Genomic DNA, 22535 nt, shown 5'->3' on the forward strand with positions numbered 1-22535 from the left:
CCCCCCCGCAAGTCCTAAACTCACACCAAGGGCCAAACACCCCCTTCACCCACCCCCGCTACCCACAATAAAAAAAACTCACACACAGCAGCCGCCCAAAAAATAAATAAATAAATCTAAATAAATAAATAAATAAATATAAATAAATACATTTAAAATACATTTTTATTCATAGTGTAGATGTGCACGGGGTCTCCGGAGCTGAACCGCGTTGGTTTCAGGTCCGGGGACCCCCTGCTCCCCGAGATACAGCAAAAAATTGTAGCGCCAAAAACCGTGATGTATTTTGTGATAAGTGAACTATAGTTCCATCAATCAAATGGATTGTTTGAATAATGCTAAAAGTGCATATATTAATGTGATGAAAATTCTAACAACATATAATTGTGAACAATATTGCCTAATAAGCTGTACTAAAACACAACCAAATTCATATGTGTAAAAAGTGCAAAACGTGCTGAAAAAAAGAAAGTCGCTCTTTGGTGACGAAACGCGTCAGGGAAACTGACAGCGCAGTCACGACGACGCTGCGCACGCGCACGAGGCCAAACTAAGCGTGAAAATACTACAAGCGGCCATTGGAAGTGGAGAGCTGATTTCGGGACAGCATAAAGACTGCGAACGGAGCCCCCTGATACCTGGTTCATGGTGAACACGTCTGGCAGTTCTGGAGGAGTCCACAGAGACGTTATACCGTATGCAGAACCGGATGGTGGTGATATGAATTCACAAACTGCATTTTATATATTTTAATCTTGTGAGTGCGTTTCCAATCCCCCCCACCCCCCATCCTCCTTCCCCCTTTTACAATAAATATACAGTGTTATGCTATGGGGCGTGCGCTCTCTCTCTTTTTCTGTTTATATATATATATATATATATATATATATATATATATATATATATATATACTGCATTACAATTCATGAATTTATGCCATCTGGCAGACACGCGAAGCATTGCAGCCTAGTAAATCCTGAACCATTATCAATTAACACATCAGCCGGGCATGCGCCTGGCTGGGAGCCCGGCATGCTCCGGGTGAACAGTGTGGAATTCCAGGAACATGCCAGGTACAAGCTGGTGATTACTTCGAATAAAAGCTGCCGCTGCTGTATGGCCCTCGAATGATTTTATAAATATCAAAAATGGCCCTTGGCAGAAAAAAGGTTCCCCACCCCTGTACTATGTCTCCATAGTCGATAATTGGCATTAGCATCTGCTGTGCAATACGCTTTCTGATCAGTAGACTTAGGGAGGATTTGTTCATGTAAAGTACGCCTAGTTTGGCATAGGTTTTGGATGCCAGGGTATCAATGTGCATTCGGATTGTTAAGTGGGAGTCAAACCATATGACCAGGTATTTAAAACTTGTAACAGGAGTTAGGGTGGTGTTAGCGTTGGTTCTGATCTGGAGCTCAGTCACTGGAAGCTTTAAAAATTTAGTCTGGATCCCAAATACCATTGTTACAGTCTTGTCAGTGTTTAAAAACAGTTTGTTTTGGGAAATCCAGTTTTCGAGTCTCAAAAAGTCAGACTGAAGTATGTGTTCAAGGTCGGAGAGGCTATGGCTGTGTGCATATAGGATTGTGTCATCTGCATACATGTGTATTGAAGCTTCCTTACAAGCTGTGGGAAGATCATTGATGAACACTGGGAAGAGTAGGGCCCCCAGAACAGAGCCTTGCGGGACGCCTCAGGTGATATCCAGGGGGTTGGATTTCCTATGATTTCAGTTCTCTGACTGTGCCAGTGCCACAAAATAGTTGAGAGGATCACGGTCCTTATACCCACTAATGTCAGCCTGTAATTTATCTGTCCTGGCAATAAAAAGTTTCATGATACAGTAGTGCCATGGTCCAACGCTATTCCAACTGACTTGTTTGTCAGTTATGATCTCCCGTTATGCCTATAGTGAATGCTTGAATGTTGAACTCATCTCAGGGAACCTCTTCTCTGCTCATTTTGGGGGTTATGCACTAAGCAGTGATAAGTGCTTTTAAGTGATAAAAAAAGCCATTATAGCGTGATACTGCCTGCTGTGAGATTCACAAAGCAGTGATAAGTCTTTAAAGTGAGATAAAAACCATTATAGCACAATACTGCACAGTTATCACTGCTTTGTGAATCTCACAGCAGGCAGTATCATGCTCTAAAGGCATTTATCTCACTTAAAAGCACTTATCACTTCTTAGTGCATAACCCCCATACTGTTCCCACTCTCCCATGTTTTCAACTTTTTATTTATTATCGCTATTTTAAGAACTCTATTCCTATCACAGTTCCCCTACTGTACCTCACTATCCCTTACAATGTCCTGAATGAAAATCCAGTTTAACAATTAATCCTTTAAGTATCACGAAAAAAGGCTTACTCCAGTGTCTCAACATACAGGTGCGCCGACGAGTATTCTAAAACTTGCCTTAAACTTGCCTTGGAAAATCTGGGGCAATCACCAACAAGACCCAGGTACATGCTGGGTACATGCTGCAACATTTCAGTGACATTTCTGCAGAGACGAATGGCCCATCGGATTAACACAGCAGGAGACCCTTGCAGTCCCATTCAGTTTGAATGGGACTGCCAGGGACCGCTGCTGTGTTAATCCGATGGGCCATTAGTCTGTCTGCAGAAATGTCACTGAAATGTTGCAGCATGTACCCGGGTCTTGTTGGTGATTGCCCCAGATTTGTTTTAGAATACTCATCGGCAATACAGTACACATTTATAGTACTTACGCTCTGCTAATCACTGATATTCCTAAGAATATTGAGAGGAAATTCCAAGGCTGGCATTATACTCCATTCCGCCAGCGGAGCTGAAGTGAGGCTGCTAATTGCTTATTGGGGTAAAGATTAAAATAATCTGTGGTTTGTTAGGAAGGAGGGTGAGGTCCTCGCGTAGTGAAAGTACGCAGATGGACTGGGATCTGGCTGTGTAATCCTGCTTCCCCACCCCTCCTTTTCCATCTCCATCAGGGCTACCGCTGTATGTGACTGGATAGGCATACAATAATCCGGATAGGCACAATTGTGATCTCCTAGGATTATGAGGTTTAGCTGACGGACTGCCTGTGGCTACAAATGGGTGAGATCAAACCAAGCTTTTTCAAATAATATCAAACACTCACTGGATTTACCTCATTAGCTACGCATAGCCTCTGGTTTTCTATTGGTGACTTTTTGCTACAGTACATGTATCACCTGTTCATCTCCCCTGATACAGTTATTTTCCCATTCCATGTGTGTCTGGTGTATATTATTATCCTCCTCCATTGAGTTACATCTTATGATAGGTCCTTAGTTTTTTTTATCATTGTTGTTTCACATTTATATGTATTTGTTTTAATATTATCTCATATTTATCAACTTAGGGGCATTTTTTGTCTTTTATTAAAATTGTTTATCTACAGTAGGGCCCCGCTTTACGGTGCTCCATTTTACGGCGTTCCGCTCATACAGCATTTCCCAATGTCTTTTTACTCACCATAATTTAACTCAGTATTATATATATATATATATATATATATATATATATATATATATATAATATAATACACAAAAGACTAAGACAATCCCCAAAATAGCACTCTAAATATACCACAAAATAACTAATCTAATATAAAGAAAAAAGACTAGGGGGTTCATGCAGTAAGCAGCAGAAAGGCACTTCTCGCCACTTTCCCGCCAAAAATGCCTATCCCTATTCGTAAGGGGCGAGAAAGTGGCGAGAACAAAAAAAAAACGCCAGTTTGGCTGGCGGTTTTTTTTTTTTTCCGCCGGTGGCGAGAAGGCAATTTCCGCCTAAAAATGAAACATTTTCCGCCACGCTGTATTCTAGTAGTGGCAAGTAGCTAAGCGGAGCTATTCGCCACGCTAGAATGGCGTTTTGCTGGCGAATCAGCCACGCAAGAAAAAAATGGCAAGTTGATGGTGAGAGGCAGCGGATCGGCACTTAGAAAAATTTCTGGCCTTTTTCCTGGCTGGGATTGATGCCGGGGGTATCCTGAGCTGATACCATTAATACCAGCACCGGACTCCCCCGGCATGCATCTGAGGCAGGAAAAATGCATTTAAAGCACACTTCATTACCTTAGCGGCTAACCGCTAAGGCAATGAAGGGGTTAAACAGCCGTGCCAGGTTTATTGTGGGTAGCGGGGGTAGGTGAAGGGGGTATTTGGCCCTTGTTGTTTGTTTAGGACTTGCGGGGGGGTTGCGGGTACACTTAACCCCTTCACATGAAGGGGTTAAGGCCTCCCGCTATCCACCCGCAAGCCCTAAACAAACCACCGTTGGGGCTAATACCCCCTTCACCCACCCCCGCTACCCACAATAAAAAGAAAACACACACAACAGCCCCACACTAACTAAAGAAATATATATATATATTACAACAACACCACCTATACCCCCCTAACATACAGTATAGTAATGGGCACAATGACTATTATCCACAAATGGATAATAGTGCAGTTGTCCATTTAAAATACATACTGAACAATAAAGACATTAAATGCATATAGCACTCACCCATGTCCGGCTGCCACGATGAAGGCCATCCTCATCTTCATCCTGCCCATGCCCCATCCGCTTCTGCAAAACAGACACAAGAATAAAAACATCCAATGTAATGTCCCCTAACCCCTTAATCACCATAGCGGTTATTAACCGCTACAGTCATTAAGGGGTTAACCCACCATCACCCACATACCCTCCCCCACTAAACCCCCACCCCCTGAGGCCTAACAACCCTCACCCACTACCCACAAGGGAGTCCTACCACATACCCTTGGGGCCAATACCCCCTCCACCCAGCACATACAGTACAATAATGTGCCAAATAACTATTATCCACATAGGGATAATACATTATTTGGCCATTATTAAACACATTAAATACCGTAGTAAAATAAAGAAAATTCTACTAACCTCTTCAATAAGAAGGCCCCGTCGCCACCATCATCATTGTGTTCCATTGCCAAAATAATAAATAGCCAATACATTTCAATGACATTCACATAACAATGAACCCCTTAATCACCTTATCGGGTACTAACCTCAAAGGTAATAAAGGGGTTAAGCCATCCTGCAATGGCAACACCACTTATCCATAACATGCTCAATGAATTAAAATGCAATTTCCTAAACAAATCTAATGTAATCATTCAATCTAAAGCATCAAATGCCAATCCAAAGCCTCAAATGCCACTTAAAACATTGCATTTACATTGTATACATGCTGCATAAAATGTAAGCTACATGTAGACGCTGCAAATCAATGTTAACAATACAATATTCCAACTAAAATAGCATTACATCACAAGAAGTATACTATGTAATCCAATAAAGTCACCATAAATCAATTAACATTCATGAATTACATCCCAAAACAATTAAAATAGCATCCATACCAATTACACAATTAACTATAGCAACCGTTACAGAGAACAAGTTACATCATACAAAATAGGACACCAACAATTACAATATACTAAAGCAAGCCTCACCAATACCTACAGTACAGCATAGAAGCCCAAACATTACATCTCTCTAATTTTAAAATACATTTAACCCACATCTATGCATAGCAGCATAGCCAAAATCATTTACAATACTGCATATCAAGCTTTTACAACACTATCATTTCTTACCCTGTATGTATATATCTCTCTAGACATACATACATACATACATACATACAGTGGCAAGAAATGATGTACAATAAAAAAATAAACACATGAAAAAGCAAAAAAAAACACAGCTACATTAAATACATTTCTTTAGTTAACTTACCATTACTTGACCCACTCACCGACTCCCATTGATCAGCTTACTCACGAACCAATCCACGAACAGGAACCCATAAAATAAAAAACCATAAAATAATAAACATTAAAATAATTAAAAACCACAATCCAGGGGTCTTCTAGTTGTAATCCATCTTCATTTGTATCCTTCTATCTTCTTCCGGGGTCTTCTTCCCATCTGCTGCCACGCCCTGGTCTTCTTTCTTCCTCCTCGGCGTCTAGCTTCAAAATGAGACGACATAGGCTTTTAAAGGCCTATGACGTCACATTTTCATCATAGTTCCCACGGCCCTGATTGTGCCGTGAAAACATGTGTTTTGGCCGATGCAAAAAAAAATGATGACGTCACTTAAAGGCAATGAAAGCACAGCCAATCAGAATGGCTTTGCTTCAATTGCCTTCAAGATGATGTAATTAAAAGAAACATGGCCGGCCTCACATGGTACGGCAGCCAATCGGAGCGTGGGAAGTCTATTCCTACTCTGATTGGTTCTAGTACCATGTGACAAGCTTTCAATGACGTCATATCCGTTCTTCCCCAAGCCTCTGTCACATGGTCTACATGGTCACGCTGTAGAAATCATATAAACTCAACGCGTTTCAGCCAAGGGGGCCTTCATCCCGGAGTGGATGTAATATATTTAACACAAACAAAGACGTCTCAAGATACAGCACTCAAAATATCCCTAGATGTTCAGTTTATTTGGTTCAATTATAACACATTAAAACATATGAAACCAATACATGGTACCCCACAATAGGCATATAAGGTGCCTTCAAACCACTACAAAGACACAAGTCAAAAACCTACATGTATATTAAACAGTAATACTGCTAAAGGTATATGATGAAACTCAGGGAAACATGTACCCTGAGTCACCCTGACTGGCCTGATGACTAGGTGTCATGAACACACCATACTGTACATACAAGAAAATGAATCACACAGGTCAGGGGTAAATCCCCAAAGATAACACAGAACTTGAATGTTATTGTGAAAAAAGTTGAAATGCTAATAGTCCATGTTCCAAATGAAACAGCTGAAACATTTTTTATCAAAAATTCCTCTCTGGGGGTAGAATGATAACCTGATAGATCCCTTGAAGACGTGGTTTATCCCCCAAATCACTTGCAAACAGTCTTATGAAGCACAGAATGGGTGAGAAAATGTAAAATACTTATCCCCCACATCTGATATTGGTTGGAATCAAAGATCTGCTTTCTGTAGCCAGTATGCTTTCAGTTGTCCCAAGCCAGGAAGGAATTATGCCATTACAGCTTCTTCAAGGAGTGTACAAACGGCTTAGAGCCAGATGAGATTTAAAAGAAAGTGGGGAGGATGGTCAGGGCGTTTTTGGCAACTAACTTGAAGTGATAGGTTGATATACACAAACAGGTAAAGACCGCATACACACCTCGTAAGGGTTTTCTCAAGACCATAACATGTCCTTTAAGATCAAGAGAATGGTTGGTGCTCTGAGACAAGGATTGGTATAACACAAACAAGACAAAACAAGTCTCAATAATTGGCACTCAGAATATCCCTAGAAAACATACCAAACTTTAATGTAATTAATTATGTAGCCCCGGTGTTATTTTGCCTCCAGAGACCCCCTCTGTAGCGTGCCGAGCGATCGCGGGTGCCGCCGGAGGCAGCAATGGACCCGCCGGCACAACGCAAAGGTGGGGGCCGGAGCAGGGAGCGCTCCGAGTCCCAGGAGTCTCTGCGGCGTACCCGGCTAGCGGGGGCCGCCATGACAGGTTGCGCGAGCGTGCGCATTGGTCGCGCAGGCGCAGTAAGGGTAGCGCAAGCGGTCCCAATGCTAAAGAGGTCCTGAGTGGACTACAATTCCCAGCAGACTCTGGGGATTGCCCTTTCACCCACATCACGTGCAGCCAGCCAGAAAATAGGGTTTTGTAGCTTCTCCTGTGGAGGAAGGCTACAATGTTGCGGGGACCACGTTTGGCAGTTGGAGCTGGGAGCACGAAGGGGGAGGAAGGGTGTAGGGAGCAAGTGGCTCCTACACCAGGTAAGGTAGTTCCCCAGATCCTAGGCAGGCCCCAATCCCCACCTGGGTAGTGGGTAGGTACTGAGGGACGGCCCCTAGGTAGGGACCCTGCCCTTAGGTGTGAATGTGCAGTCTTGTCAGTGTCACGGCTGGTAGTGCTGTGAGCGCTGACAAGTAGGCACAGTGTGTGTGTGCAATGCGGTTGCTTCAGGTACCGAGTGAGTACAGTGGGTTGCTGCAGGTACCGAGTGGGTGCAGTGGGTTGCTGCAGGTTCAGTGTGAGTGCAGTGTATTTGCTGCAGGTACCGGTTGAGTGCAGTGTGTTTGCTGCAGGTTTAGGTTGAGTAGTCAGAGGGGATCCGGGAGGTGAAGAGAGAGGTAGTGAAGGTGCAGGGGGTCAGTGACCCACCTGCATAGGACAGGTTTCCCCATAGGCCCCTAGGAGTGTTCCCTGAAGTCACGGAAGATTGCTGTGCTGCAGGGATGGCCTATAGTAGTAGCGAGCATCACCCCTTACTGTGTAGATAGCTAGGGACAAAGGGACAAGCGTGTGGAACAGGTTGCTGGCGAGTCGTCTGGGACCAGACGGCTGGACATTAAGACCCAAGAGGCAGACCGTGATTCATCTGACCCTTTGCGAAGAGGTACCGGTCACCGCCGTGATCGGGAGGTACTATAACATCAAGTGCACCAACACCGGTCAACAGGCGCTGATCCCGCCTTAGGCTAAACTCTTTAGGAACACTGAGCGAGTGGTTAAAGAACTGAGCCTATACCATCAGTTTAACATACATGGACACGGTGTGTGGGGCACGCGGTGAAGGGACGGAGACGTTACTCCTGATGAGTGGGCGAGCCACTAAGGTTATACAGTTATAGTAACTTATACAGTTATAGTATAAGGTTATATGTGTTGGGTCATATTGATATAAGATAGAGTGATAAGGTATTGTGCATTATCTTATAGTAAAACTGGTTGCATCATATATGTGTGTTGTTGTATTTCTTGCCCAGGGGAATCTCACATCACGGGGATCCTGGGTAAGTGGAGGCGCTGCGCTAAGAAAGTGTATGAGTGTTACCCCAGGCTCCCAGCTAGCGGAGGCTCAGATCTCCTGGAGCCGCAGGTGTTGTACAGCGACCAGTAGTTCCTTTGGGAGGGTTCAGATAAAGGGCTACAATTATAACAAGTTAAAACATTTTAAAACCAAAAGGGGCGAGACCCTGAATAAACAGAAGTGCATACAATCTACATTGACTGTATAGACTGACTACACCTACAGACTAAATACACGCTAATGCAAATGAAGAGTGTGAGGTGCACACCTAAGGAATTTTTTTTCCCAGGTTAGCAAGACCGGCCGGTCAAGTGTATACTGGAAGACCTAAGGATTATACAGATTATACAGATCATAATGCTGGCTACATAATACATTAACACCACACATGCAACAATAAAGTGTAATTGATGTAATTGATGTACTGTAAGACAGCCCACAAGAAAGGAATAAGTGAGTTTATCACAACAGATGGATATAAGGAATAGTGTGGTATGAGCTGCAAAATGCCCAAACAGATAGAGTGGAATATTGTCCAGGATAAGGGCAGATCTAGACAACAGAGCAAATAATTGCAAGTTCGTCCAAGCACATTGCTGGCAGTGAAAAAAGCACACTGAAAACAGAGCACAGCTCATCCCCAAAATAAAATCCTAATTATTTGTATGTATGTTGTATCTACATATACTTATCCGCAGTGTGGCGTATCCAGCATTTTAAAAAGTTCTCAGGTCAATAAAGGAGTGAAGCACTGTATAGCATGTCGGGGTCCCCGCCACAGCTCCCACTCGACACGTGTTTCGCCTCACGGCTTCTTCACGGCCCTTTGGTTTTAATATGTTTTAACTTGTTATAATTAATCACATTAAAGTTTGGTATATTTTCTAGAGATATTCTGAGTGCTCATTTACTTTTGCTATAATACCTCAATTTCAGCATATCGCCATCTGATGACTTTAGGCCTATATTCTGCAGGTAGATATACATGTAACGGGTTCCCCCTCCCCCCCCCCAATCGCAGGTAGGGTCCCCTAGGGAAATACTACTCTGGTTACACATGGCTACAGTGTGATGCACCTGCTGGCTTACAGGACTCCTGAGTCTCCCACTTGATGGTATTATGGGGAATGGCATCAGGACTGGCTTGTGAGGTAATGCTGAGTTATACTCACTCATGGTACAGCGCCTCCATCTCTTCCAGACCCCCAGCGTAGTAGGGAGGAGTCTCTGAAAGAGAATCTCTATGTGCACCTTCTTCCCAACTGACTCCACAATCAGGACAGAAGCGTTCTTTCTCTTTGGCATCCTTCATTAACAGCAGACATGGACAGCCGCACATCATAGTGGCTGGTCTTCAAGCCACTCATCTCAGGTTGCCAACCCAAAGGAAGTCCCTGACCGTACACTCCCAGGCAAGGGCACTGAAAGCAGGTCTAGCTCTTCCCTTACTCCCTAATGAAGTAAGAGGTATAGTCTTCCACACCACTCCCTTGAGGAAGGGCTACAAACACTGCCACAGCCCTGACAGGTTGCTGGACAGACTCACCTCACTCAGATGGTGAGGCACACACTCACTAAATAGAGAAAGTTCTGCATATTATATAGCTTCAGTAGGCACCACCCATGTGTCACTGTAAGTGGACACAGAGCCTGATGTCACTTCCTTCACTGAATAATACACAACACAGGAGGTGAGGGCAAACCCCATGATTACTCCTGGCAAACCTGCCCTTTAACAGGGATTATTGCACAGGACGAGAAAGGCACGTAACCCAAAACTACACAGGGCTACATACAATTTCTACCAAATGTAGCCAAGTCCTTGGTGGTGATCCAGAGCCTTAAATCAGTCACAAGAAAAGTGTTGTGTTTACAGAAAGGAAACGAGCAGAGATTATAGTTTTTGCTCCAATTGAGTTTTCAGGGCAAAGACTGACAAAACAATATTTGCTTTTTTTTGTCCCTCTATTGCGCTAATGGCCCAAGGCCTCGAAATAAAGCATATAAAAAAAGCAATAACAGAGCGGTATTAGAATGGTCGGACTTACCTTGCTCATTTCATTGTGCACATTTCAGTAGTGGGGTGCCCTATGTTTTGGGCATTTGCAGCCCAGACCTAGTGCTATTTATTTTTTTGGTATTATACTGTATGTATGGATTTTAAGTTTTATCCAGCACTCTATGGTTGTCAGCATCTCATTAAGGTCACACATTTCTTTGCTGTTTGGTGCCTTTTATTTATTAACTACAGTAGCTGATATACCCGGCGTTGCCCGGGATTTAATTATCCCGCTCCCCCTCTGTCTACGCTCCCCTCTATCTCTCCGCTCCCCCTTTCTATCTCCCCATTCACTTCTCTCTCCCCCCGTCCCCTCTCTGCCCCCTATCTCTTTCTCCGCCGTTCACCCTTGCATCTCACATCAATCTCCCCCCCTGTACCTCACATCACTCTCCCCCCCCGCACCTCACATCACTCTCCCCCCCTGCACCTCACATCACTCTCTCCCCCCTGCAACTCACATCACTTTCCCCCCTGCACCTCGCATAACTTCCCCCCCTGCACGTGAGGCGGCTGTTGGTGGGTGGAGGGTGTGAGGCAGTGGGGCGGGTGGAGGGTGAGAGGCGGCAGGGTGGCTGGAGGTGGGAGGCTGGAGGTGAGGCATGGAGGGTGTGAGGCTATGCGACGGCTGGAGGGTGTGAGGCGCGGTGGGTGTGAGGCGGAGGGGCGGCTGGAGGTGAGGCGCAGCTGGAGGTAAGGCGCAGGGGTGGAGAGTGTGAGGTGGCGGGGCGGCTGGAGGAGAGACGTGGCGGGTGGAGGGTGTCCGGTCGGCGGGGCTTGTGGAGGGTGTGAGGCGGCGGTGCGGGCGGTGGGTGGAGGGTGTGAGGCGGCGGGGTTGCTGGAGGTGAGGCGTGGCGGGTGGAGGGTGTTAGGCGGCAGTGCGGGTGGCGGATGGAGGGTGTGAGGTGACAGGCCTCGGTGAGCAGGATGGTAAATTCTCTGGGTGCACGGCGTGTGACATCACTCCATCCCGCATGCCAATCAGAGCGTGAGCCGCCACCAGCCAATCAGCAAACGCACAAACCCACAGACAAACAATTTTTCAGTTTTATTTATATAGATTAGGTTTTTATACGTTTCTACAGTAGCACCTCGCTTTTTATAAGTAGAGAGTTAATTGGCATGGGTGCCTGTATTGAGAGGTAATTGGCATTGGGTGCCTGTATTGAGAGGTAATTGGCATTGGGTGCCCGTATTGAGAGGTAATTGGCACTGGGTGCCTGTATTGAGAGGTAATTGGCATTGGGTGCCTGTATTGAGAGGTAATTGGCATTGGGTGCCTGTATTGAGAGGTAATTGGCATTGGGTGCCTGTATTGAGAGGTAATTGGCATTGGGTGCCTGTATTGAGAGGTAATTGGCATTGGGTGCCCGTATTGAGAGGTAATATGCATTGGGTGCCTGTATTGAGAGGTAATTGGCATTGGGTGCCTGTATTGAGAGGTAATTGGCATTGGGTGCCTGTATTGACTTCTTTCTACTTGTTGAAAGCATGGTGAGGCAGATTGTAAAGAGGGGTAATAGAGCTAGAAAAGGAAGTTCATAAATTGTTCTCACCCTTTGTATGCAGTTGGATCTGCCAATTGCTCCAAATTTTCCTGTGTAGTTAAAAAAAGCAACATTCCCTTCCGTAGCTGCGTAGAACTCATCGATTCTGATTTCCCCAAAGCGATGAAGAAACTCCTTCCAGATGTCCGGCCTGACACCATTACCCAGAGCAATTCGCACACAATGGTCCCGATCATTGTCTTTCTAAAGGGGAAGAAATGGCATAAATCATGTCATGCGTACAATTTCTCTGACTTATACATGATAGAGGAGCTCACTAGGCCTGGTGTTTTTCGGATTTGTACAGTAAAATTCTGCTGGTTTTAGTTTGTGATCATTTCTGGAATATGCTATTTCAATCACATATATTGAAGTGTATATACAGTATATGTGTGTACGTTTGTGTATGTATGTGTGTATATATATATATATATATATATATATATAATCAAAAATGAATGAAGCATTACATTGTAACATCGCCGGAAGAAGAGATCAGTGTATCTCGAAAGCTCGCACAAATAAAAGCATTTCGTTAGCCACAGAACGGTATCATCTATTTATTTTTTAATTTTTTTGATTATTGAAGCTCGGCTAACACGGTACTGATACCTCTACATATATATATATATATATATATATATATATATATATATATATATACACTGGCGACACACTTTATTGCAGTGTGGCCAGTACCGCAAGCCGGGAGATTTCCCGGCTTGCAAGTGGCAGCCCCTCGGCGTGCCGCGCGTCTCCGATGCGCGGTCACGCGTCATCGGGTGCCTGCGCCCCCTGCACGCACGTCCAGGGCTCCCCGAGGGAGCCCTGGTGTCCCGCGATGTGGGGGACGGCGGCAGGGGGTTCCGGGGGACCCGGCGGACCCGGAGAGGAGAGGGGGAAGCCGCGATCGGCGGGCCTCTCCTCCGCTGCTTCGGCGCGCTCCCGGCACCCTCCGGCGCGCGCCAGGTAACTGCTGCGGCCGAGAACGGGCAAATGCTCGAATAAACTCGGCCGCAGCAGTATATATATATATATATATTTATAGCAAATAAAAAGATCACTTGTGAGCACATTCACATGTCTTAGGCAGGTCTGCAACCCTGCCTTTCACCTTTAGGCCTCGGGCATGGTGCCTCGGGCTGCGCTGATCCATGCTCCCGCTCTGCCTTGCCTGCTCAATCTGGTGCTTTTTTGGGCCCTGGCAGGAGAGGCAGTGAGCGCGCTTTGGGGGCGGGGCGAAGGCATGGCGGAGCGGAGGCGGGGCTAGTCCCTCACTCCCATTGGATGTTTGCGGTCACGTGATCGCTCCTCCGCTCCCTTGACCGCCGAAATTTAAACTTGCCTGTCTGCTGAAACTTTCTGAGCCTCCGCACGCATGTGGAAGTGGCTGCTAAAGCCGCGCTGATCACAGATGAAGGGGGTAAGTTCATCTGCTCAGTGCAGCTCAGCACGGCTCAGCGGGGTCTGTTGGACTATGTCCCAGGCATTAGGCTTTGTCCCCATTGGCGCTGAGCGCGCTCATGCTTGCAGAGCTCTCCAAGCATGAGCGCCGGGTGTCCTTTAAATTTTCGCAAGCGCTCGCGGGGTGGGTGAGGTTCGGTGGGGACGCTGCAGTGGAAGCTGCAGGGGAAGCTGAGCGCGCTAGGAAGTTTACATTTTTTTATCTGAGGCTTGGAGGGTGTGAGGCTATGCGGCGGCTGGAGGGTGTGAGGCGAGGCGGATTTGAGGCGGCGAGGCGGGTGGATGGTGTGAGGCGGTGCGTCGGCTGGAGGTGAGGTGCGGCTGGAGGTGGTTTTTCCGATAAAAGGTGACACATTGTGTGCTCATTTGCATGTCATTTCCCAGAATCCCTTGCTGCAGTGGAAGCACTGTATGCTGGGGATAATGGTGAAAGGCAGGGTTGCAGACTTGCCTAAGACATGTGAATGTGCTTACAAGTGATCTTTTTATTTGCTATATGCAATACGGTGGAGGTTTCTTGTTGCCTTTTTCACCCACCATAACTTAAAACGTATATATATATATATACAGTGTTCGACAATCCTATACATTTACACGCCCGGGGCGGGTGGATTTAACCCCCGGGCGAGTAACTATTGGCCCAAGCAGCACACATGTTTTGTTTTTTTAAATTTTCCCTGCTCGCGCTGAAATTTCCCTGCTCGCGCTGGCTGAAAAAAAAAAACTCCCTCTGCCTGACTGCTGATTGGCGCGCGCTCCCAGGCTTTGTGGGCACGTGGCCAGGCTCTATATGAGCCAGCCCCCAACGAGCAGCCATTCTTTTCCCATGGAGGACACAGTAAGTATTATCTGTGCCTTCCCCCACCTCCCTCCCCTCCCCGGCGCTCATGCTGCCTGCAGTTATGGTGATGGGAGCGGGGATGCCGGATTCCGGTATCCCTCTGCTTGGTTTACAGGCCGCGGTCACGTGATCGGGACCTTTAAATTCAGAGGGATACCGGCACCTTATAAAGGGGCCTGTATCTCGGGGAGCAGGGGGTCCCCGGACCTGAAACCAACGTGGTTCAGCTCCGGAAACCCCCTGCACATCTACACTATGAATAAAAATGTATTTTAAATGTATTTATTTATATTTTTTTTTTTTTTTTTTTTTTTGGGCGGCTGCTGTGTGTGAATTTTTTTTATTGTGGGTAGCGGGGGTGGGTGAAGGGGGTATTAGCCCCAATGGTGGTTGTTTAGGGCTTGCGGGGGGTAGCGGGAGGGGTTAACCCCTTCATGACCGTAGCGGTATTAACTGCTACGGCCGTGAAGGGGTTAAGTGCACCCGCAACCCCCCCGCAAGTCCTAAACTTACACCAAGGGCCAAATACCCCCTTCACCCACCCCCGCTACCCACAATAAAGCGGGCACGGGGGGTTAACCCCTTCATTGCCTTAGCGGCTATCAGCTATGGTAATGAAGCAGCATTTCTGTATTTTTAATAATATTGTGCAGGAGCAGGGGGTCCCCTGAGCATTAATTTCTGGCTCAGGGAACCCCCTGCTCACTGTACAATATTATTAAAATACAGAAATGCTGCTTCGTTACCATAGCACATAGCCGCAAAGGTAAGGAACGAGTGTTTATTTATATATGTGTTTTATTTATACTGCATGTGCAGAGGGTCTCCGGAGCAGAAAAGTTTTGGTTTTAGGTCCGGGGACCCCCTGCTTCCCGAGATACAGGCCCCTTTAGGGGGTGCCGGTATCCCTCTGCTTTGTTTACATGCCGCGGTCACGTGATCGGGACCTTTAAATGGAGAGGGATACCGGCTCCTCATAAAGGGGCCTGTATCTCGGGAAGCAGGGGGTCCCCGGACCTGAAACCAAAACGGTTCAGCTCCGGAGACCCCCTGCACATCTACACTATCAATGAACATGTATTTTAAATAATTTTTAATGTGCCGATGTTTGCGCAGAGAGAGCAGCGGTTCTCTCTCTGCTGCAAACACATCTCGCCAGGGGACGGCCTATAGTATCATTGATGTGCATATACAGTACTGTATGTGTATGTTAGGGGTTATAGGGGTTGTTGTTATACAGTATATACTGTATATATACAGTATATACTGCATTACAATTCATGAATTTCTCGGCTTCAAAGACAACAGCTCGCAAACGCCCTATGCGTTTTTACACAGCATTGCAGTATTGCAGCCAGCGGGAATAAAATGCTTAAATCACAGCCGCGAAAATAACGCCATACACCCCGGGAGAAAATGATACAAAACCGCACATCACCGGGATATTCCGAAATTCGCGGAGCTAGCCAAGTTAGAATAAAGTTGGTCGCTACTGTAGCTTGAGGTCGTTGTTCAACAGCAATATGGGGCGGTAACTCCCACATTGCATTGGGTCTCTCCCCTCTTTGTGGATTATTGCTAGGTTAGCCAATGACATTGATGCTGGTATGGGGTCACCTTCCATAAAGGAGTTGAACAAGTCCAGCAAGTAAGGAGATAGGGACGGGAGAAACCTCTTGTAGTAGGCGTTTGTGAATCCATCAGGGCCGGGGGCTTTGGATAGTTTTAGAGCTTTTACCGTGTCTGCCAATTCCTCTTTTGTAATTTTCCCATTCAGTGTCTCGTTCTCCTTCTCTGTTAAGGATGGGAGGTTGCAGCTATCTAAATAGTTCGAGACTGCCGTAAGCCTTGATGCTCTATTATTTTCCTCTTGAGTTCTGAGGTTGAATAGTTTGGTATAAAATTTGGTGAATTCCTCTGCAATGTGTCTGTCATTATATAATATGTGACCTGACCTGTTCTTGATCGCAGTTATTTGGGACCTTTTTTGTACCCCTCTTAATTTACTGGCCAATAGTCTGTCAGCTTTTTTGCCCTTATCATAGTACAGGCATACCCCGGTTTAAGTACACTCACTTTAAGTACACTCGCGAGTAAGTACATCTCGCTCAATAGGCAAACGGCAGCTCACGCATGCGCCAGTAAGCAAGTCCTGAACAGCAATACCGGCTCCCTACCTGTACCGAAGGTGTGCGCAAGCGGGGAGACTATAGAGCCTGTTACAAATGCCTTATTTACATCAGTTATGCACGTATATGACGATTGCAGTACAGTAAATGCATCGATAAGTGGGAAAAAGGTAGTGCTTCACTTTAAGTACTTTTTCGCTTTACATACATGCTCCGGTCCCGTTGCGTACGTTAATGCGGGGTATGCCTGTATCTCTGGTTAGTCCATCGAAGGGCTTTTTTGACATCCTCGAGTTGGATCTTTTTCAACTCGTTTCTGGCGGTAGTTAAGGTTTTGTATATTTTCCCCGAGGGGTTGGATTTGTGTTGCTGTTCTAGTTTGATTATTTTCTCTGTCAAGTCTTTGAGTAGTTTTGCCTTAGTTTTTTTCCTATGGGATGCTATGGAGATAAAAGTACCTCTGATGGTTGCTTTATGGGCTTTCCATAGTACCGCTGAGGATGGGACTGAACCTGAGTTGTTCCTGAAATACTCTGATAGGGCTGACTTGATTTCTCTCTCTATTTCCGGGTGATTCAATAATGAATTGTTTAGTTTCCAGTTAAATGCGCTCGACTTTGTGAATGGAACTGAGAGAGTTAATGAGATAGGGGCATGATCCGACCATGTGATCGGGCCTATATCCGTTTTTTGGGAGGCTTCCAAGACATTCTTGGTTGTAAAAAGGTAATCAATGCGAGAATAGGTCTGGTGGGGTGCGGAGTAAAAGGTATAGTCCCTTTGGCCCTGATGTTGGGATCTCCAAACGTCCACTAGGGATAAATCTTTGATAATTGCTCTAAATGCTGTTCCCATCTTTAGGGATAGTACCGTGTGTGGGCGGTTAAAAGGGAGTGTCTTATCCTCCAGTGGTTTTAAGGCCATGTTTAGGTCACCCCTCACTATCAATGAGGATAGGTAGGTAGGGTCGATTGTGTTTAGGACTGTTTTCAAGAACTCTGCTTGGTTCTCGTTTGGTGCGTAGAGGTTGACCAGGGCAATCGCCGTGCCTGCCAGTGAGCCATATACCACAAGAAATCTACCACCTGGATCTGAAACTTTTTTGACGAAATTGAATGGGGTTCCCTGGCGGATTAAAATGGCTACCCCTCATTTCTTGCTACTGAATGAGGAATAATAGCCCAGCGGGAATGTATTATTAAATATTTTAGGCGGCTCGTGGTCTGTGAAGTGTGTCTCCTGGAGAAAGATGATATCTCCTTGGGATCTTTTCATCTCCTGGAGAGCTAGTTTTCTCTTCCTATGGCACTGTAGTCCTTTAACGTTAAGGGAGATAACTTTGATTGGGGCCTGGTTAGCAATTTTTGTTATCTCTGGAGGGGTCTTTGAGAATCGCCCCTTTCCCAACCGGAGGACTGTGACTGATTACTGTGTCTGTGGGGTAGGTAAGTACATCTCTGGCGGAAGAGGGTGACCTGTTGTCTGGACCTGGGTCATCGGTGTCGGGGGGTGGAGGGGGAGGCACGGGGGGGGGCAGATACGTTTGTAAGGCTATGGATAGCCGACAGTCCTTCTGCGTGGCCCATGGAGTCCAAATCCCCCCCCCCACAGACCGTCTTCAGGAACGGTACGGCTCTCTGCAGCTGGTGCCGCGACATCCTCTCGTTGGTTCTCCGCAAGAGAGGGGGCCCCCTTCGGCTCCAAGTAAGCTCTCCTCCCGTGATCTCCGGCCCGTGCCCCCCCCACCCCACCCAAAAGCCGCAACCGGCCCTCGTCTCTGCTCCTTGGTCCTCTCGTGCAGGTCTTCTATGGTGGTGCAGGTGGGTCTCCAATGAGACTTGGGTACTGGGTGCGTCGTCGAGGTGCACTCAGCGGAGTGGTCCTCAGGCGCGAGTTCGGCAATGGCTTTGTCTCCTGCAGCCCCTCAGGGGCGTGCTGTCTTTCAAGTGATCTCTCTCCATGATGCAGGTGGGCCGTCTGCGCTACCGGGGATATTGTCGCACCGTTCAGGTGCACTCCACGGGGTAGACGGCCGCTAGCAGGTGTATTTTAATTTGTTAATATTAAACGCTGTATGGAATTTTGATTAAACTACTAGATACGTTCTTATCTGTCTGTCTTATAAGTTAATATTTGTTTTTGTTGTAAAATATTATTCTTAATATTGCTGTTCATCCAAGGGAAACATGAATGGTATGTTCCTGGTCCAGATCACGACTGTGTGGATGGTAAGTGAGTCATAAACTCGCCTGGCAGAGAAACACTCTTTGTTGTTGAAGTCTATATTTAGATTTAAATGAAAGGGGGAAAAACAAAGCCTTCATTAATACCTTGAGGGGATAGGGTACCTAGTATGTAAATCCATTTGGACTCTCTTCTTAAAAGGTTGTTGTTCCAGTCCCCCATTCTGATACTTTCAAGAATATGATCTATTCCCTTAAACTTGTGTCCTGAGAGATCACCATTATGGTGTAAGTTCACATGTTTAGCAAATGGGGTATCACGATTGTTTTTGATATCCCCTATGTGCTCCAGAACTCTCCTCATTTGGTGGAAGGTTTTGCCTATGTATTTTTTATTACAAATACAGGCAATTTGATAGATCACCCCCGTTGTTCTACAGTTTGTGAAATTTCGCATCGTCCAAGTTTGTGTGTCATTCCAATTTCCAAACTTATTGGTGACATGCATGTACTGACATGCCCTACAGCCTTGTCATTTGAAATTTCCATTCTGTCTTTTTTCTAACCATGTAGATCGCTCCTCATGTTTATAATGACTGTGTACTAAAAGGTATTTTAGATTGGCTGCTCTTCTACTGATTATAGATGGATTTGCATGTAAGACTTGGCGTAAGTCGCGATCCTTCAGTAGAACATGCCAATGTTGCCTTAGTTCCTTCCGCCCCCTTTGTCCCCTTCCCTTTTCAAACCTAGTATTGAATTGGGGACAAGATCGCCATTTTAAGGCCGAGATAGGCGGCGAAAAGCGAATCGTGGCTACTAGAATCGCGCGTGTGTATGACCATTCTCAAAATTGTCAATAAGTGGCTTATCGCCGCTCAGTAGGCGATTTGATTTTGGTCATAAGATTTTTTTGGCGATACAGGCCGTTATCGCCCACTTATCGAGGCTTACTGAATATGAGTAGCCATTTTGGCCGATAAGTGGTCGATAAGTGCCTTAGCGACGCTTACTGAATGAGGCCCTCAGTGTTATAAACTACATTTGCAGTTGTGAAAGAGATTGTACAGTCCTTTAGTATTGTTATAAATATCTGAAAGAATGAGTTGCATCAGTGCTGCTGAGCTGTTGTTTTGATGCCTTGCACTCTTCTGTTTCGAGTTAAAATGTAACTGTAAGGACTTTGTGAATCAAGTTTAATACACATGATGCAGATTGTTAGCCATAGGTTTATACACTCGACACATTGAAAGATACTATAAAATATTAATTTCCTATTATTCCTGATAACATGCAATACTTTGGCAGTCTGCGGTCAATGGTAGTTATGCATCATGGTGAAAAACTGAGCTTTACCATTAAATTAATGATTACATTGATAAGAGACATTCATAAGCAGTTCATCAATGTACTTTGACTGCTTTGCCCCTTCATACAGCAGTTTATGACTTGGGAAGTGGTTGTAGGAAGAGTTAGGGAGTAGAGGCACATAGTTTGAAATATATCAAATGCTACATCATTTCCTCACCTTTCTTAGGGGACTACTCACTATGTGTGATAGTGCTAATCGAGTCCTGTACGAAAACTCTCATTGACTTGGACAGGAGTATCTGTGAGAAGTGTACAATCGGCATTTTCGCTGGTTAATTAATACCCCCTTACTGTAAACAAAAACTGTCACATTTACAGTGGCATAAACTTCTCTGATGAATTATTTTAGTTATGTGAAAGTTTCTTCTTAATCTGATCCCCCCCCCCCTCATATATCTAAACTCTCAGTTTTTAACACTATAGTTAATAATGTATCTTTGTGCAAGTAAGCAGTCATTGCAGAGATTGTACAGGAGGTACCTTAGGAGTGTTACACAGATATCGGAGCAGCTCCCCAATGTACTGGAAAACCGTCACATCGTATTTCCTGCAGTCATTCCAGAATTGGCTTGCTGAAAACTTGCTTCTTATAACACAGGTTGCACCTGTTAAGTGAAATAAAGAGGTAAAGCGGATGCTGTGTTAATAAAGAATAAAAATGAATCCACCTAACTTTGTTAGGATCTGGCATTCATTTGGATCATTCTAGTTCCTTTAAAACCTCAATCCATTTAGCTGAATATAAAAATGTCTAATTTCTTTTGCCATGGCATGCTTATTTTGCTGCTGTTTTTAGCAATCACATCCCTGTATATATACTGTAGGGGAATTCTGGATATGTTAGTTGCTGACACTTTACCTTTCTTAGACATTAAAATGGCCACTGTCAGTCATGCGCATTAGAACAGTGGTTACCATGGTAACAGCAGATACCAATTAAATTAAACAAAAACAGGTGATAACTCACCAAAATAAGGCGAACTGTCATGGTTTGGATTCTTTCGAACGCTCCAAAGGAGGGTCTGATGGGAGTTAGTTCAATTTCTCTAAGCACGTCAGCCATTGGGTGTTGTACTTGGTAGGCTACAGTATATATATCTGGCACGTGACATCATACTGCTGACTACCATAATGAGTCAGAAAGCTATAAAGTTTCTACAGAAAGCAGATGAAGAAAGAACGAGAGGAAGTCAGTTGGCATGTGAGGAGAAAGTAAGAATGCTGGAAAAGGAGAGAGAGGCGGAAATAATTGGGGACATCATAAGGTATCAAAGGAAATTGATGGGGTGGGGGGGAGAGAGAAGAGGGTGGGGGGAGAGAGAAGGGGGTAGGGGGGAGCGAGAAGGGGGTAGGGGGAGAGAGGAGGGGGTGGGGGGAGAGAGAGGGGGAAGAGGAGGGGGTGGGGGGGAGAGAGAGGGGTTAGGGGGGAGAGGGGGAAGAGGAGAGGGTGGGGGGAGAGAGGGAGTGGGGGTTTAGAGGAGGGGGTGGGGGTTTAGAGAAGGGTTATTGACAAAGGAATATGATGTGCAAACAAGCCATGTTTATTGTCATTTGGTAAATGTATAAAAAGAGAAATGCACACAAAATGTGTCTCATGGGAATATATATTATATATTTATATATATATATTTTTTCCAATATTTACAAAGATTAACTGGTATATTTTTTTATATACATAAGACAAAGGGTGTAATTCGTGAAACTGCCGAGGTGCAGAACGGGGCACTATTGTATGACAACTCCCTTTGAAGTCAACAGGTGTTTCTATGTGTTAGCGCTTATTGGGGCACTATCACAGTGTAAGGCAGGGAATCGGGTGCTTTATTTTTGTTAAATAAATCATGACACGGTGTAATATGTCATGTGTTGTTCATCTGAGGTTGTGTTTACCTAATTTTAAGACCTGCTAAGGAACAGATGATTGTTATTATGTCCTGATATGTAAAACCATAGAATTCAAAGAAGGTGTACTTTCTTTTTCACACAACTGTGTGTGGCTATATATATATATATATATATATATATATATATATATATATATATATATATACAGTGGTTGACAAATCA

The 22535-nt window shown here is 45.2% G+C and overlaps 1 protein-coding gene across 4 annotated transcripts in view; it reads right to left on the reverse strand.

Annotated features, from left to right (window-relative positions):
- Positions 1-22535, reverse strand: part of LOC142469167 (long-chain fatty acid transport protein 2-like) — a 147679-nt gene that overhangs the window by 80467 nt on the left and 44677 nt on the right. For all 4 annotated transcript variants that reach the window (XM_075576127.1, XM_075576126.1, XM_075576124.1 and 1 more), the window contains 2 exons: positions 20949-21073; positions 12490-12684 (listed from right to left, as the gene is read on the reverse strand). In XM_075576127.1, the coding sequence (XP_075432242.1) occupies positions 12490-12684; positions 20949-21073 (320 nt within the window). The remainder of the gene's footprint in view (positions 1-12489; positions 12685-20948; positions 21074-22535) is intronic.

Source organism: Ascaphus truei, chromosome 18 (assembly GCF_040206685.1).
Source record: "Ascaphus truei isolate aAscTru1 chromosome 18, aAscTru1.hap1, whole genome shotgun sequence".
Classification (NCBI taxonomy): Eukaryota; Metazoa; Chordata; class Amphibia; order Anura; family Ascaphidae; genus Ascaphus; species Ascaphus truei.